The 15735-nt window shown below is 30.0% G+C and overlaps 2 protein-coding genes across 4 annotated transcripts in view; both read left to right on the plus strand.

Annotated features, from left to right (window-relative positions):
• The window catches only part of Sfmbt (Scm-related gene containing four mbt domains), a 33673-nt gene extending 26375 nt beyond the window's left edge, over positions 1 to 7298 (plus strand). The window contains exons 13-17 of the mRNA XM_014418676.3: positions 210 to 354; positions 978 to 1184; positions 1945 to 2045; positions 2799 to 2957; positions 4016 to 7298. Of these exons, the coding sequence (XP_014274162.1) occupies positions 210 to 354; positions 978 to 1184; positions 1945 to 2045; positions 2799 to 2957; positions 4016 to 4180 (777 nt within the window). The 3' untranslated portion in view covers positions 4181 to 7298. The remainder of the gene's footprint in view (positions 1 to 209; positions 355 to 977; positions 1185 to 1944; positions 2046 to 2798; positions 2958 to 4015) is intronic.
• Positions 7299 to 7759: 461 nt separating this feature from the next.
• Positions 7760 to 15735, plus strand: part of crp (cropped) — a 152466-nt gene continuing 144490 nt past the window's right edge. Inside the window, exons 1-2 of one of the 3 annotated variants that reach the window (XM_067046339.1) lie at positions 7760 to 7987; positions 14772 to 14973. In XM_067046339.1, the coding sequence (XP_066902440.1) occupies positions 7905 to 7987; positions 14772 to 14973 (285 nt within the window). In that variant the 5' untranslated portion in view covers positions 7760 to 7904. Of the gene's footprint in view, positions 7988 to 9770; positions 9950 to 14771; positions 14974 to 15735 lie in introns of those variants that run through there. The other 2 variants (XM_067046342.1, XM_067046338.1) reach the window with 2 other exon arrangements.

Here is a 15735-nt window from a genome sequence, read left to right on the forward strand (position 1 = left end):
TTTTTGGAGTTCTATCAATGGGTAGATTCTCCACATGTTTTTATCATGTCATATTATCACTTACAGCAAATTTACTTGATGTGTATATATGTATACAGTTGTAAATATAATAAATTATTAAAAAAGAGTTATATAAAATAATGTTTTCTATCTTTATCTTTTTTTTTTTTTTGTTTCTTTAATTATTGATTTCTTAAATACATTGATAGGTACACTTTGATGGCTGGGAGGAAGAATATGACCAATGGCTCGACTGTCAGTCACCAGACATGTACCCTGTTGGCTGGTGTCACTTAGTATCTCATAAACTAGAAGCTCCGCACGCTCCACCCTCAAAGCCGAGCCCACAAGCCAGTAAGTAAGCTTAGCTTATCATTTTTCCGTTATATTGTTGTGTCCTTGTTAATTTTTGTAAAGCGAATTTATATTTAATATTATCGATATTAAAGCTTTGTACCTTTTATGTCGGTTGTACCTTAGATCTTTTATGTCGGAAGGGAATTTTATGCTGAAATATGATTCTGAAGAATCAGGAATCATACTTGGTGTTGCGGTAGTTGAGGGTTCAAATGAACTTTAAAAAGCTGCCATGTAATTTAAATAGTATGAAAACCTTGTTAATTTTTTCAATCTTATGAGGAATCATAGCTTAAGCTGTATGTTGTTTTTTCTTTTTTTTTTTCTTGTAATAATTTACAATGGTCATTTAAAAAAAAAAAGATTAACAGAAATATGTAATTTTGATGATTGAATATTTATAACAATAATCATTACTAAATATTCATTTTATACAAGTAAAAGGTTTAGAATAATGATAATTGAGTTTTTAAGATATGGTTATACACTAACTAATAATCATTTTAAAAAAGAAAAAACAATTTTTCTAAATGTGCCTTAACATCTTTTTATAACAAAGAATTTGATCATCAACATTTGAAGAATTTTCCCACTGATTTATATAATTATTGGTACTGTAGAAAATAAGGGAGAAAACAAACAGCCGGCGAAACGGGGTAGAAAACCTAGAAGAGGATATCACAGGAAGAACCTGACCAAAACTGTGGAGGAGAAGCTCGTAGACTTGAGTCAGCCTCTGATGCCTGTGCCAGAAAAGGAGTCTCCATCCAGTTTGCCCGTGACGTTAGTTTCGAACACACCTAACAGCCAGCCCATGCGGCCAAGTGGTAAGGAATTTTTAATTTAACCTAAAAAAAAATAAATAAATAAATGTGTTTTTTCTTTCTTAATGAAATTTAACATATTTAATTTGAATAATGAGGCAGCTATTTTTATAAGATATATACAAATTTTAAATACGATAAGAAGCCTTTGGAATTCATTATGATAAGGAGGCCAAGGAAAGGAAAGAAAAATTGGTCAATTTTATGTTAACTGATAAAACTGAAGATTAAGGTGGTAAGGATAAAGGCCAAAAGGATTTCAGGCATTTTGTCAGGGCTGAGAACGAGGAAGTCGACATATTTTTTATTATAAATTATTTCCTGAGATAATAAGTCTTTGTTTTTTCACTATATAATTTTTGTTGAGATATATATTGATTATGTCTTCTTTGTTCTCAACCCTGAAAGAATCCCCGAAATCCTATCAGCTTTTTACTCCTCCCACCCTCATCTCCAGTTTACCAATAAACCAATTTTATTTTTATAGTAGTTCTTAAAACTACTTACAAAAGGAATAAATGGATCAAGATTCACTTAAAACTTAATGTTGGATAAAAAAGAACATATATGTTGATATACTATTGTGCTGTAGAAAATCTTTTTTTTTTTTTTTTTTTTTATTATGAATATTTTTTTATCGACAAGAAAATATACTAATATCCACCTTAGCTGAAAATCAAGGATTTGAATACTTCGCATGTTATGACCTTGATTTGTTTATAAAATTTTTTGCAGTGTTTAATCTATTTAAAATTCATTACAGGTGAAGTGGTCGACGAAATGAAAGACCCTGATCTAGAGATGGGAGAAGTTCCGATTAAAGATCAAACCCTGCCAGAAGAACCTCATATTGACCCGCCCAATGTAATTATAGTTTATAATAAAATAGCAATTAAAATTTTTATGTTTAACATTTTTAGTCGAGTTTAAATAGAAATTAGAAATGTACCCAAAGAGAGGCACAATCCAGTTTTTTATATTTTTAATAAAGAGCATCATGTAGTCATGCGAACTTGATTTCTTTATTTTGTGTGATCAGATGTATTCATTCATAAGTCACACATAAAAAATTTAATTATGAATGAAAAACAATTATTTTATCATTTTAGTTGAAATAAAAATAAATTCAATGGAATCTCAATTAAACGAATATCTTATCAGAGCCTAGAAGCCTTATATCTTAGTGACACGTACCGGTCACAATCTGCTATATAATGTAAGGCAGTTTCTGGGGCCTGTCCACGTAATCAGGCAATTTGCAGGGCTTATCACCCACATGGAAAAAATTATTTAAAATAATTAGTAATTTCGAGTACTTGGCTTATCTGCAATGTTACAACTGACATTAACAATATATTGTATTTACATTATTCTACCCAAATTACAAATCAAAATATCGTTAATAAGGTAATATTAAAAACTACAAATTTTAACGCTGACTACTACTCACAACAAACCATACAGGATTCTGAAACTTCTTTTTGTTCTCTAGTAAAATTTTTGAAAACGATGGTTTATCTCTAACTTATTGAGTTAAACAGTAAACAGTTCTAGATAGAATAACTTCCTCTTCTTTTATGATTAATTTTAATTTTATGTATTTTTTTTATTTTTCAGCTAAAGGTTGAGACACCAAAATTAATACCAAAGCTTATAGACACAAGTGAAAACGTTGACTTGACTAAAGTTACTCCCAGCGAGTGGAATGAGGATGATGTCGCTCAATTCATGATAGTTAACAACTGCGCTGCTTACTGTGATAGATTTACTTCTAAAGTAAGTCAAGCTTTTTTTCTTTTTTTTTTCTATTACTTTATTAGAGTTTAAAAACATTCAAAACAAAAATAATACAAACTATGAGCAGCTCGGATGGTGTGTAACGATATGCTCCATTTGACAGAACTTTGACTGCCTTTCAACCATGTTAATGTCATATCATTTTATGAATACCCCTATTATTTTGTCTTGAAATTTGAAATCGAAGGTTTTGATGCCTTGAAGTTTTTGAAAAAAGTTTTTTTTTATTGGCACGACAGACCGTGGAGGTCCAAGGCCTCGTGCGATGTAGTTAAGAAATACATCGCACGTTTCCTGACGTGGTTTTCATAGGGTGGATCCATGAGTCCCACGTCTATTTTTGTGAGTGCCACCCATTGGCTTACGGGCATCACAAATGTCCGGAGGGAGATTGAGTGAGTATTACATAATTTTATGCTTGAAAAATCCTGGGTAGGGCTAGGCTCGAACTCGCAATCTATGGGTTGGCAGACAGACGCGTTACCACGCTGCTACCGTCACCGTCTGAAATCCATGAAAATAAAGCATTGCATAAAATATTTGTACTGTATAAGGAAATGTTTACTAAAGGATTTAGAAGGCTACTCACCGCTGAATTGTGAGAATTACATCTGGTAAATATGATTCAGATGGAAATGGAAAAGGCTGTATGTGCCAAAAACTAATTCAGAAAAACCAAAAAAAAAAACCAGGTAGCTGACCCTACTTTTGTCCTAAAATTATGAAAAAATTACAGCTCTAGGGACTAAACCGTTCAAGATAAGAACTTGCAGCAGTCACCAGTTGTTGGCTCTGGTTTCTTCATCGTTATCCCGTCAAAATCTCAGTTGACCACTTGTGGATGTCTACACTGTTCTAATGAATCGGAAGGAATGATTGGAAAGAAAAAATTCCCCTTCTTATTTAAAAATGACATCTTTTTTTTAGCGGCATATTATATTTTTATGAATTGTCCTTATTATAATAGTTATTGTTTAGGTATTATTATTTTTGCATTATACTATTTTCTATTGTAATTTAATTTTTTTCTTTTTTAGAAAATTGATGGCAAAACACTTCTCACATTGACTAAAGACCAAATCATCGATCTTACCGGAAAGAAGGTCGGCCCATCTCTGAAGATATTCGATTTGATACAGCAGTTAAAGATCAAAGTGAAGCCTGGTCAAGAAAAACGGATAGGAATGAAAAAATACTTTTAAATGAAAATACTTTAAATTTTTTCTAGTGGACAGTGAGAGCGCCGGTTGCTTTCTTCACTATAAAATGTGTGTCTCATCGGTCAAATGATTTATAAGTTTTGTTTTTTGTTTGTTTTTATTGATACGGATTATTTTTTGATTCATTTTTACTTCGTTCTAGGATAGAAACAAGCAAATATATTGAAAATAATGTGGCATGTATTGTTTCCTCATCATTTTAATAGTTTCAAGTTTTTTTTATGTATAAAAATGGACCACTGATTTTTTCTTTTCTTTTTTTATATTGCCCTGGTTTTGAGTTGATTTTATTGAACAGTTGGTCAATTACCAGTCCATGTAGGTTATTAATATGATGCTAACATTTGATTTTAATATTTTTACAAAACTTCTTTTCTTTTCATAATGTTTTTTATTTATCCAAAATATTTTTATTCTCTAAAATATCTAATTTAATGATCAGTAATGTGCCTGCTTTAAGTTATAAATAATCGTAATTAATAGATATTAAATAAAAAAGTATATTTTTAAAATAAATGTTCAAATGAATTTAAATTTTTATGCTCGTTTTGATTTTTCTAAACGATTTAATCAAAGTTACTCCTTCGCTTAAATGATTTTAAAGTAAATTTAATCATTTATCAATTATAATGTGTAAATTTTAGTCTTAAAAGCATGAAATATAATAATATGATTTATTAAGGCTCAATTCATATTATTCTAAATATTGATTAAATAGTTTCTTTTAAGGGGATAATTTCTGTTAAGTCTATTCCTTTCACTTATATCTTCTCTGAACGACAAGTCTAATATTGGCTTAAGATTGAGTCATACATTTTTAAATTAACGACATTAAAAGTAGTGTATTTTCAATAAACGATTTAGTTAGGCAATTTTTATATTATCACATAAATTATGTAAAAATAATTAGTGAAATAGCAAAATCTTTAGCGTTTAGGGTAGTTGCATGCTTACTACTTTTTTAACTAAATTGCTATATCACCTATGCTGTCTAAATTAATTTTAATCCGTTGAACGGGACTGTTATTGAAATTATTGAACCGTAAATTCTACACATTTTTTTTTAATGGTTTAAATCAGTAGTTCCCTACCAGAGTGTGGTAATAACCTTGGGGATGGCCAGAAAAGGTTCCTGTGAGGATTAATTGTTATAACTATTTTATTAATTATATCCAATAAAATTAATTAAAATACAATCTCATTTTCAAATATTTTCCAAGGGGTGCCCCCTTTGCCTAAAGTCAGAAATAGTGGTTTTAACCGCACATGGTTTAATTTCCGGCTTATATGGGTTGGAAACAACTGGTTTATATTATTTTTTACTATTTATTTTAAATTCTGTACTTCTATGTTAAATGCAGATCGTTCTTCATAGTGAATAATTTCATCTTTTGTATCTCATATATTGTTTTATTTATTTATTTGTTTGCCAAAGTTTAAATCCACATTCTTATTCAACTACAGGGCTAGAAGAAATTTTATCGGAAAGAGAAAAAAATCTAGACCGAAACAAAAATTTGTTTATATTTGTATTTCGGGAAGAGGAATTGATACAGGCGGTAAAAATTGTATCAATTCCTTTTTGCCTTGATGGTCAAAAATCCGAGTTAAATTTTCTTTTAAATATATCATTTAGTTGTTAAAATATGTATTTAATTCAGTTATTCATATTTACTAATCCCCAAAATAATCGTACATGTTTTTCTATTACCTTGAAGGAAAAATTGAAATTAAGTTTATAAAAATTATGAATATAACATAAGAATTTTGATTTTTTTTTTTTTTTAATAGATATCTATTCATTGAAAAAGTTTATACTATTTTAAAAATAAACTACGAGGACATTTTATTTCTTTTACGAGCAGTGCATTACAACTTATCATAATGCCTTTAGATATATTATAACTTCTAGATAATTTTTGTATTGGTAAAACCATGACTGCTTACGGCTCTAAACAATCTAAATTACTTAGCTACTGCCATTTATGTCTGGAACAAAAAGACTACTACTTGTAAAAATGTATGATAAATTTTAGAAATACTGTTTTTTGTTTATTTATGTCTTATCCACAACTGAAAAAAAAAATAAAAATTGGTTGGTTGTAAATAAAATACGTGATAAGGTAATAAGATTTATTTATTTATTTTGGAATTCACCAGTTTCAGCGAAAAATAAAAAAGGCACATTACTATTTTGATAAGGTAGTATTTATATTATAAAAAGGTTGCTGGTCTTAACAATAAATTATGATTCAATTATTTAAGAAAATTAAGTTTTAATACTTTACAAATGCTTTAATAGTTCTTATATTTTAATTTTCGATCTGTATTCCTAATAAACGAACACTTAAAATTTAGAAATATTTTACAGCCTGCAAAAGTGTACAAATTTATTTTTGTATCTTAGATGCTAAGTGAAATAGAAGCAAATTATCTGAAGTTTTACTATTAAACACAATCTATAACTTATCACCAGTGCCTGTATTATATATATATTTAGAGGATGTTTTCCATGTCTGTATGCCAGTATTGGATTTCATTTTTTGAAAAAAATAAAAAAAATTGTAACTTGTTCTCTTATAGTTATGAATAGATTGTTAATAAATTGTTTATATATCGCCAAATTTAAGAGGAAAAAAAATAGTTACGTTTTCACAATGATGACGTTTATTCTTAGATTGTTTGTATATATATGTATATCAATGATGATAACAATCCTTGTTACAATTGCTGTAAATAAAGCCGACGATAGCTTTAAATATATTGTAAAATTTAAAAAAAACAAACAATTAATCAGTTCAACATTTTGTAGTTTTGTTCATCTGAGTTCTAAGGCTAAAGAATAGTTTGATTTAGAATATTGTAGAAAAGGTAATGCAAGAATCAAAAGTGTGTGTAATTTAATTTTACCATAGAATTCAAGCAAATTACTATTTTATGTTAGTGTTAAAAGTGTTTTTTTTCTTTTATACAAATACATTTGTACCCCCCAGTAAGAATTCATAATTTATTTATCCATTTAATGAAAAAAAGAAAAAAAAAAAAAAGGAGCAATTATAGACCAAAATTAGATGGATTTTATATTAAATTTATAAAGAAATTATTAGTATCATTTATCCCATTTGACCCCATAGTAGTGCTAATAAACCTCACTAGATGGCATGAGCTGCTCCAAGATATCTATTTCTCAAGAAGGGTTTTCTCTGCTAAAAACCAAGGTTTGAACGGTATTTTGTTTGAAAGGAGGCCATTAATTGAAAAGGTGAGTAAGCAATGAAGTATCCAGTCAAAAGGAATGCAATTATTAAGGAAAATATCAATGAAATGTGTAGTAACAGGGTGGCGCCATATTCCCCCTTAAAGTAGTCCCCAGAGTAAATACAGTTTGAGCTTTATTTTGAGCGAGAAAGGTCAATCCTTAACCATAAATGTGTCAATGAGGGCTGGAGTGACATTTTTACCTAGACAGGTCAGTGCCAAATGACCAATTGAGCAAGTGACTGCTTGGGTGAGGCGGCGTATGTATACACGGGCCCTGGGCCGTTCAGCTGTTTCCCGCCAATAGGAGCCATAACAAAACGCTGTGAGGCGTTGTACGTATGGTCTGCTCTGCGGGTTAGTGTGTATCGGAGTTTTTTTTCTTTAAGATATTTTATATGCTTGTGAAAGAATCGTGTAATTAGTGGTTTTTTTTGTTGTGATCGTTATGGCGTCTTTGAGTAGGAGTGAAGACAAACTACGCCTAGAGGATATACACCAGTACGACGAGGAGATCGGCTCCTACTGCAGGTAGGTGCTCTCTTGTTTTTCGGCCATGTTTACAACAAATGAGTACTATGATGTCACATGTTTTGAATTACATTCCGTTATGAGTATTTACCGTGCTTTCTTCCTGTGATAATATGTGATATGGTATAGCGAAATTGTAAATTAAATAATTATTTAATCCTGTATCGATTAGAGTCCGGTCTAAATAAGCTGAACTGAGATAAAGATTTCGATAAGTGGAAAAATGTACCGGCAGGTCAGCTGTTCTCCGTCTCGTCCGATACTCGTTAAATTTCATCTGTTGATATAATCGAAATTACTATCAATTAATTGATTATATTTTAAATGCGTTTTATCATTCATAATCCGAATCGATTAACTCGACTCGATTAATACCTAACTACTAAATCAAACAACTTTTATTTTTATATAATTTTATCCAATATAAAAAAGAGATAAAATATTTGGAAATATAAATGAAGATAACAATTTAAAATTTCATTATAAACATAATAAAACCACTTAAACAATTTCATTTTAAATTACAATTCAATCAATAACAATTTGAGTGATAAAATTAAATTTAACCAATTTATCATTTAATAATCTTATACATAGCGGTACATGACTGCGTTTCTACATTCCCTTTTTTCAGTTTATATCGTTTATTTGGTTCCTTTTCTTTTAAAAACCATTTAAATTTTATTGTATTTATTTGCAATTATCGGCGGGAAGAGAAATAACGTGGCCAGGTGAAAGACGTAACGACCACATGTCACTCAGTGCCCATATGTCTGTTCTCTCCCCACCCCACAGCTCCGATGGAAGCCTTGCCTTGTGGTATAGATTTTCTGCCACAACTATCAAAACATCCCCTTCGTCCCATCATAAAACCGTTCAATCATTCGTTTCTTTTTTACGTTTAAAATTACAAATTAATTATAAGATATTAAAGAATAACTGCATTAATTTTTTTTTTTTTTTAATAAAACGTTATTCCAAATATCGATTAAATAGAATCAAAACATTCAAGAAAGAATGTTTACAAGTTTCTCCTAACTACGCATTATTCAGATTGTTTATATTCCAAAACATAATCAATTCACAAAAATGTTAAAACATTGTTTGATTACAATAAACATTGATTAATGTTTATACCTTGTTTCAAATAAATAATACCCTCTTGTTTATTTTTTTTATGAGTGTTTTTTGATCAATTGTACAAATATTTTCTACTCCGTGTTATTGAAAGTCAGTTTATATTGGTTATATTTGAATGCTATGTTGTATATTATAATTTTTAAAGAAATTTATTTAATTCTATAGATCTAAAAAATAAAAACTATTTCGTTTGTATGAGTCAGAATTTATCATTAATTTAAATTAATAGTGATCGTTTTGTATCTATTCTGATTAAGACCAAGGATTTCATAGTTTTGAGTTCAAGGCCATAATTTTTTTCTACTTCAATTCCTTGAATTGGTATTTAAGAAATTATTATTAGAATAAAATAAAATAAAAAAAATATTAATGTTTTGTGTTTCTTTCAATTTAATATTTCAGTGTTGTATTTTTTTGTCAATTGAAAAAATAAAATAAAAGCCAATTTAATTTTTTGATATCATGTTTTCCAACTGATAATAATTTTGAGTATATGATTTATTTTTTATAAAAATCTCAAATAATTAATATTAGTAATAGTATTTTTAAATTCGCTTAAATATTCTTTGACAAAACTAAAAATAAATTAATACAATTGTTATAAATAATATATTTGTTAAATATAAAGGTTACCTATTGTTGGAAACTTCATTTGTTTGATCCAGTGATTAGTAAAGCATAGAGTGGGATATACTAGCAATTTCTAAATTTGATAATGTTACATACCGACTTGAAGGATGTCAACGTCTCTCTATTAGATTTCATTTCTTCAATATCAGGTTTAGACCTTCCAAAAACCGAAGAGTGTAAATTGATAAGTTCGTGAGTACAAATATCCATTTAAAAAAAAAATAAAAGAAAAAAAATCTTAAATATCTCTAGCCTACTTCATAACCTGTTCTCATATTTAAAAAATAAATAAAATACAGTTGGTCTATCAACTGGACAACACTTACTTATGACTGGTTTGAACGTTTGTTTTTAAATATCATATTTCTTTCCAGACATGTGTGTTTAATGATCAGTGGTAGGATATGGACCCAGCATATGATAAGGCCAAACTTGGACTGTCTCATCCATATTGTTGCCTCTTTATTATTAATTTTTCAAAGAGTAATAAAGAATGTTTTTAACTCTATACTGTTAGAGATTTAACAAAGTTTGGAACTTAACTCTTTTCACAATGCTCTTTCTATATACCTTTCTACGTTAAGTCATTTTTGGGATAGAGTTATTATTGTTTATTATAATAAATTGAGAGGGGTTATGCAATGCCGGTTATTTGAATTGGATAGAGTGTAGTAGCGTAGATTTAGTAGACGGCCTTGGGTTCCTTCAGCTGATGTAAGCAGCTGCATCCTACAGCTGCTCCGCTCCAACAGCTGGCCTTTTTGTCTGTGTACATCGCTCTATGCGTCTCTTGCAATATTCATCATCCACCTCTAGGTGTATAAACAATATTTGGTTCATTGGTAGTTACACCACTACTGTATCTTTTTTACTCAAGCATTCTACCTTTTTTATATGTATGCATCCCAACCTTAAACTTTTTTTTTTTTATTGTTAACATTATGTTTTCATATCAAGGATCGAACCGGACCTTCAAGTTCGTATACCTTTAAAAGTATCCCTACTGTCAAAATTAACACACAAAAAATCCTTAGACAACTCTGTAATAAAACCGGGTTGTATGTAGTACAAGAGCCTATGTGGAGAAAAAAGTTAGTTGTTTCACCCCAAATTTTTAGCACTTTAATGAAAACTGTGTATAATTACTTTTCAAAATTTATGAATCTGTCTACTAAAATTATCTATCAGGAATAAAAAATAGCGGCTGTTTTTTAAAAACTTAAAAATAAAAAAAAATAGAATTTTTCATTCGGAGAAATTCTAATAGTACATAATTTAAAGAATGAGGTGTAAATAGTTGACCGTAGATTAATGATTAGAGAAGTTTGTCGGGGGTTGCGGTCAGCAAAGAACAACATAAATAAACAAAACCATATTGCTTTATTTTATGCCGATAACATAACATTTAGAGAAACAGTTTCTCTAAATGTAGTTGTTATCTCTTTTGTTCTATAGCCCTGATGAAGACCTGAAACTCAGGTCGAAACGTCGTTATAAAATAAATAAATAAATATGGTTTTGTTTATTTATGTTGTTCTTTGTTGACCGCACTCTCCGACAAACTTCTCCAATAATTTAAAGAAGAGTAAATTTACTAAAATATGAGCCCTAAAATAACTATTTACATTCAATTGTTCCCGAGATATAGCTTTTTTTTTTTTAACATGAATATTCCATATAAAATGCACTGAAGAATAAGTATTTGGTGAATTTATTTTGGGAAATCTATATCTCAGGAACCATTGGACGTAGAGATGTCTATTAGCACTCAAATTAAAGCTAGTTTAATGGGCTATAAAGCATTTTATGACACATAAAACTAGCTTTCAACAAGGCCCGCCACATAAATGGGCTGGGTTTAAAAACAATCGGATTCTGAGTAATTAAAAAAAAAATCTTAAACTAAAAAAAATTACTCAAAGAGTATATCTTCTGGAACATTTTCACTCATTTAAAAAGCAATTAATGATTGGAGAAGTTTGTCGGGAGGTGCGGTCAGCAAAGTTGTAGGCCTACCTTCTACGCCCACAACCCTTGATGAAGAGCTGAAACTCAGGTCGAAACGTCGGCATAAAATAAATAAACATGGTTTTGTTTATTTATGTTGTTCTTTGCTGACCGCACTCCCCGACAAACTTCTCCAATCATTAATCTACGGTCAACTATCTACACCTCAAAAAGCAATTAAATTCTTTTCCAAACAAAATAAACATCATCTAAATTAGACCAGTATTAGAAAAAAATTAATTTCCCCCCCCCCTTAATTTTCCTTTGAAATCATAACAGAAAAAAAAAAATAATTGTCAAGATTTATAATCAATGACAGAATCTGAAATTCACCGTTTTAACTTACCGGTTGATCAGTTTGCCAATTTTAGTCATTGATAACAGTAAATATCAAATATTTTACTCAGTGATTTTAGATAAAAGAAGAAAAAAAAAAAAGGATTGATAGTTTCTGAGAAAATTCTTCGAGAGGCAAAAAAAGGTTTTCAGGAGACCGTGAGCGGAAAGGGAGGGGGTTCTAGGTATGCAGCCTGTTGTTTTTAGAACTTTTTTTTATAAATACAATTATTTAATAAACTACTTTATAATAAAATGACATTAAACTTATGAAATTATATTGCCTTGAAATCATTCCTAATTAAAAAAGTTTATATATGAAGAAGATGGTCAGGGCTGTGGTCAAAAAGAACAAAAATATTTAACAATTATTTTTTTCCAACGTTTCGCCCCATTTAGTGGAGCTTCATCAGAGCTGTTCAAGTTGATAGCTTGGGGGACTTTTCAACAAGTTCATATTTTCAGTTTTCCTTTCAAATGGTGGTCTCTATCGATTTTTCATTCTTTAGTCAGGATAGACAATTTTGATTCTTACAAAGTCTTACAAGACTTACATGTCATCGCTTTCTAAATTGTAAATATTTTTACTTTGCTATTATTTTTTTTATTATTACGTTTACTATGTTCATTTCTATGTTCATATTTTTTTTTTTTAATTTACGAATACTGCCTAACCGTTTGATCTTGGTCTAAGTCCTAGTTAAATCATAATTTGCTAATGAAAAATATTCTTTCTGTATGAATGTAAAATTCGAAAAACCTTTTTTTTTTATTATGATACGATTACATCTGCATTTTTTCTTCATTCCTAATAACATTTTTAAAGATCTGTATTATTTTTTTTCTTTTGTACTCTTTAATGTTTTTCTAAGTTAATTTTGTCCTCTTCCTCTTAAAAATGGGAAACTCGATTTAGACTGTGCCTCTAATGCGCCAATTTTTTAGGTTAGAGCCTTTATTGGTTTCTTCCCGGCTGCGAAACATTGTGCAAGTAGCCAGCCGTCCCAGTATGGCTTCTGTCTGCACCGGCTTCTGCTTCTTATTTTTGCATTATTCATTTCTGTCCTTCAATTTTAACATCATCTTTTAGCCATGCTTGAAAAAGCAATATCAAAAAAAAAAATTGAATAAAATTTACCAATTTTCAAGATAAAGTCGTCGGAGTTTCTTATGGGATTGTTCTAGATTTGACACCCGATTTATCAAACGGTGTGGTGTAGGATTAAATTTCTTTGGCTTACATGAAGTCCATTTCTTTAAGAAGTGGTTCTACTGTTTATTAGAAACGAAGAAGTTCATATGAAATATCCAGTTTCACTTACCACCTTATTACGTCACCAAGTTTTGTTTTGATAGGTAAGGCCCTGTTTAAAAAATAAAATAAGTTATTTCAATTTTTTTATCCAAAAAAAAAAATTGACCACACTGAAAGGCAAAAATGACCAAAACATTTTTATTTCCTGTTTGCATTTGGAATTTGTACTTCCGGGTTTCTCGAGGTGGGGATAACAAATGTAAATTTTTTGACAAAAGATAACGAAATCGTAATGCTATCTCGTCTTGTCCCCTTTGAATTTGTTTTCTCCTTTGGTTATTTATAAAATTACTTAAAACTTTGTATTCATCGATTGTTTATTATTGCTGACAATGAGAACTGTTTATTTTATTCCAATAAACAAAATTAAAGATACATTTAGAGAAGATTTTTGAAAAAATACATCATCTAAGCCCTGTCAGACTATTTCAATAAGAATTAGACCTAGCAGATTATAAAAGCCTTCGATTATCCATTCATCGTCTGAGTTTAATATAAATCGTTAGAGCCGTTTAGGAGAAAATCGAAACAAAAATTGTGAAATATCGATTCTATAAATTGGCTCTTCTGGTTGGTCGATTAATCGAAAAATTTGCTACTTGGCATATACCTTAAATGTGTAATTTCAGTTTTGTAAAATTTATTTTTGAGCAAGGCACGGGACCTCATCACATGTAATTCCTTTGTAAACTCGAATTAGAAATTTTGAAATAGTTTCTCTTACTGTATATTTTATGCATAGGTAACCAAATGTAAAAAGTAGAATTTAGAATAATTTGCATTAGAATAGCTTAACTGGTATTGCGTCTGGTCGGAAATGTTCTTATTTAATACAACTTACCTTTTTTATTTGGAAAGTGTTTAATTTTCATTTTGTATCATATAATGATGAATCAGGAATATTTTTAGTTACAGACTAAACTAAAAAAAGGAAAATATTGCTGTATATATCCAAACTGAAATTCTGACATTTTTTTGTTCTCAATAACATGTAAGTTAATGGTATTCTTCCTTCAAGGGAATGGTGTACCCACACATATTTTAAGTGATAGAGGCTTACAATCGCTTCTTGGGTCATCTGTATTCCGCCCTAAGATGAGAACCTGGCATTTGCTGCGATAAATGTGGCGGTTACTCAAGTATGGTACAATACTTGTAGTTCCAAAGTCGTATGAGTATGAGATGCTTGGTGTGTAGGAAAAACGAAATTTGGTTGCCTAACCGTGGAGTAGGTGGGAAGATATCAAATTTGTATAGGTCTACTTTGTAAACCACTGCTGTAAGATTCCTTTGATATAATCTGAAATCATGTTTATTATCTATCAGAATACTTACCATGACTATTATCCCTTTCAGCCTGTCGACGGAGCGGTCGGACTCTCCGGTGAGCACGCGAGTCCACCACGGGGGTTCGATCCCCGGCGGGATGGAGCAGGAAAAGAGGATTCGAAGAGAGATCGCCAACTCCAACGAGAGGAGGCGAATGCAGAGTATAAACGCCGGCTTCCAATCTCTCAGGACCCTACTCCCCCATCACGAAGGCGAGAAGCTGAGCAAGGTAATTTATTTAGTAACAATATATTTTATTATTTTACTTTGTGAAACTCAATATTTGTAAAAGTAACCGATGCTTCAGTAATAGGACATCATGCCATTAGTACTATTTTGTCAAGAGATAAACCAAACATCCATTTGAAGTTTGGTTCATTAAAACTGATTAATTCACATAGGTATTATTGTATGGGGAAAAATATTTTTTTTTACTAACCTTGTTTCTAAGATGCTCACAACTAGTACCGATGACTTTCTAATCCGATGCGTTATGACTGACTGGACAAACCTCAGGTAGGTTAGGGTAAAACTAGACAGTACAAACTTGTTTAGTCCCTCACATTTCATAACTTTTAAATATCTACTTGAAATGGCGGTTACAATTTTTTATTTTTAATGCACAACTTAAGTCTTAATTTCCGTTATCAATAAACATACACGTTTTTGGAACAAGTTACTCAAAGTTTAAAGTTGATAAATTTATTTGTATTAATTTTTAAATCTGTAATTGCCTCAAGGTAAAAGAAAATTTCTTATAAAAAGTGTGTCATTTGATGAAGCATTTATTTTTACTTAATTTCAACATTCATAATATTATCCCTTCCCCCTTTAATATGTCTATTTAATCCGTAACACGGAAGAATTATTTTTTCCTCCCATATATATAGGGTGTTTTTTTAAGCCCGATAGAACTTGAAATTGTAAAAAATAACACAAAAAATTAAATTGTAATCAAAATTTTTTTTTTATTCGAAAGATCAATACGTGA

This window comes from Halyomorpha halys, unplaced genomic scaffold (assembly GCF_000696795.3).
Source record: "Halyomorpha halys isolate HHAL.00 unplaced genomic scaffold, Hhal_1.1 Scaffold13.1, whole genome shotgun sequence".
NCBI classification, from domain to species: domain Eukaryota; kingdom Metazoa; phylum Arthropoda; class Insecta; order Hemiptera; family Pentatomidae; genus Halyomorpha; species Halyomorpha halys.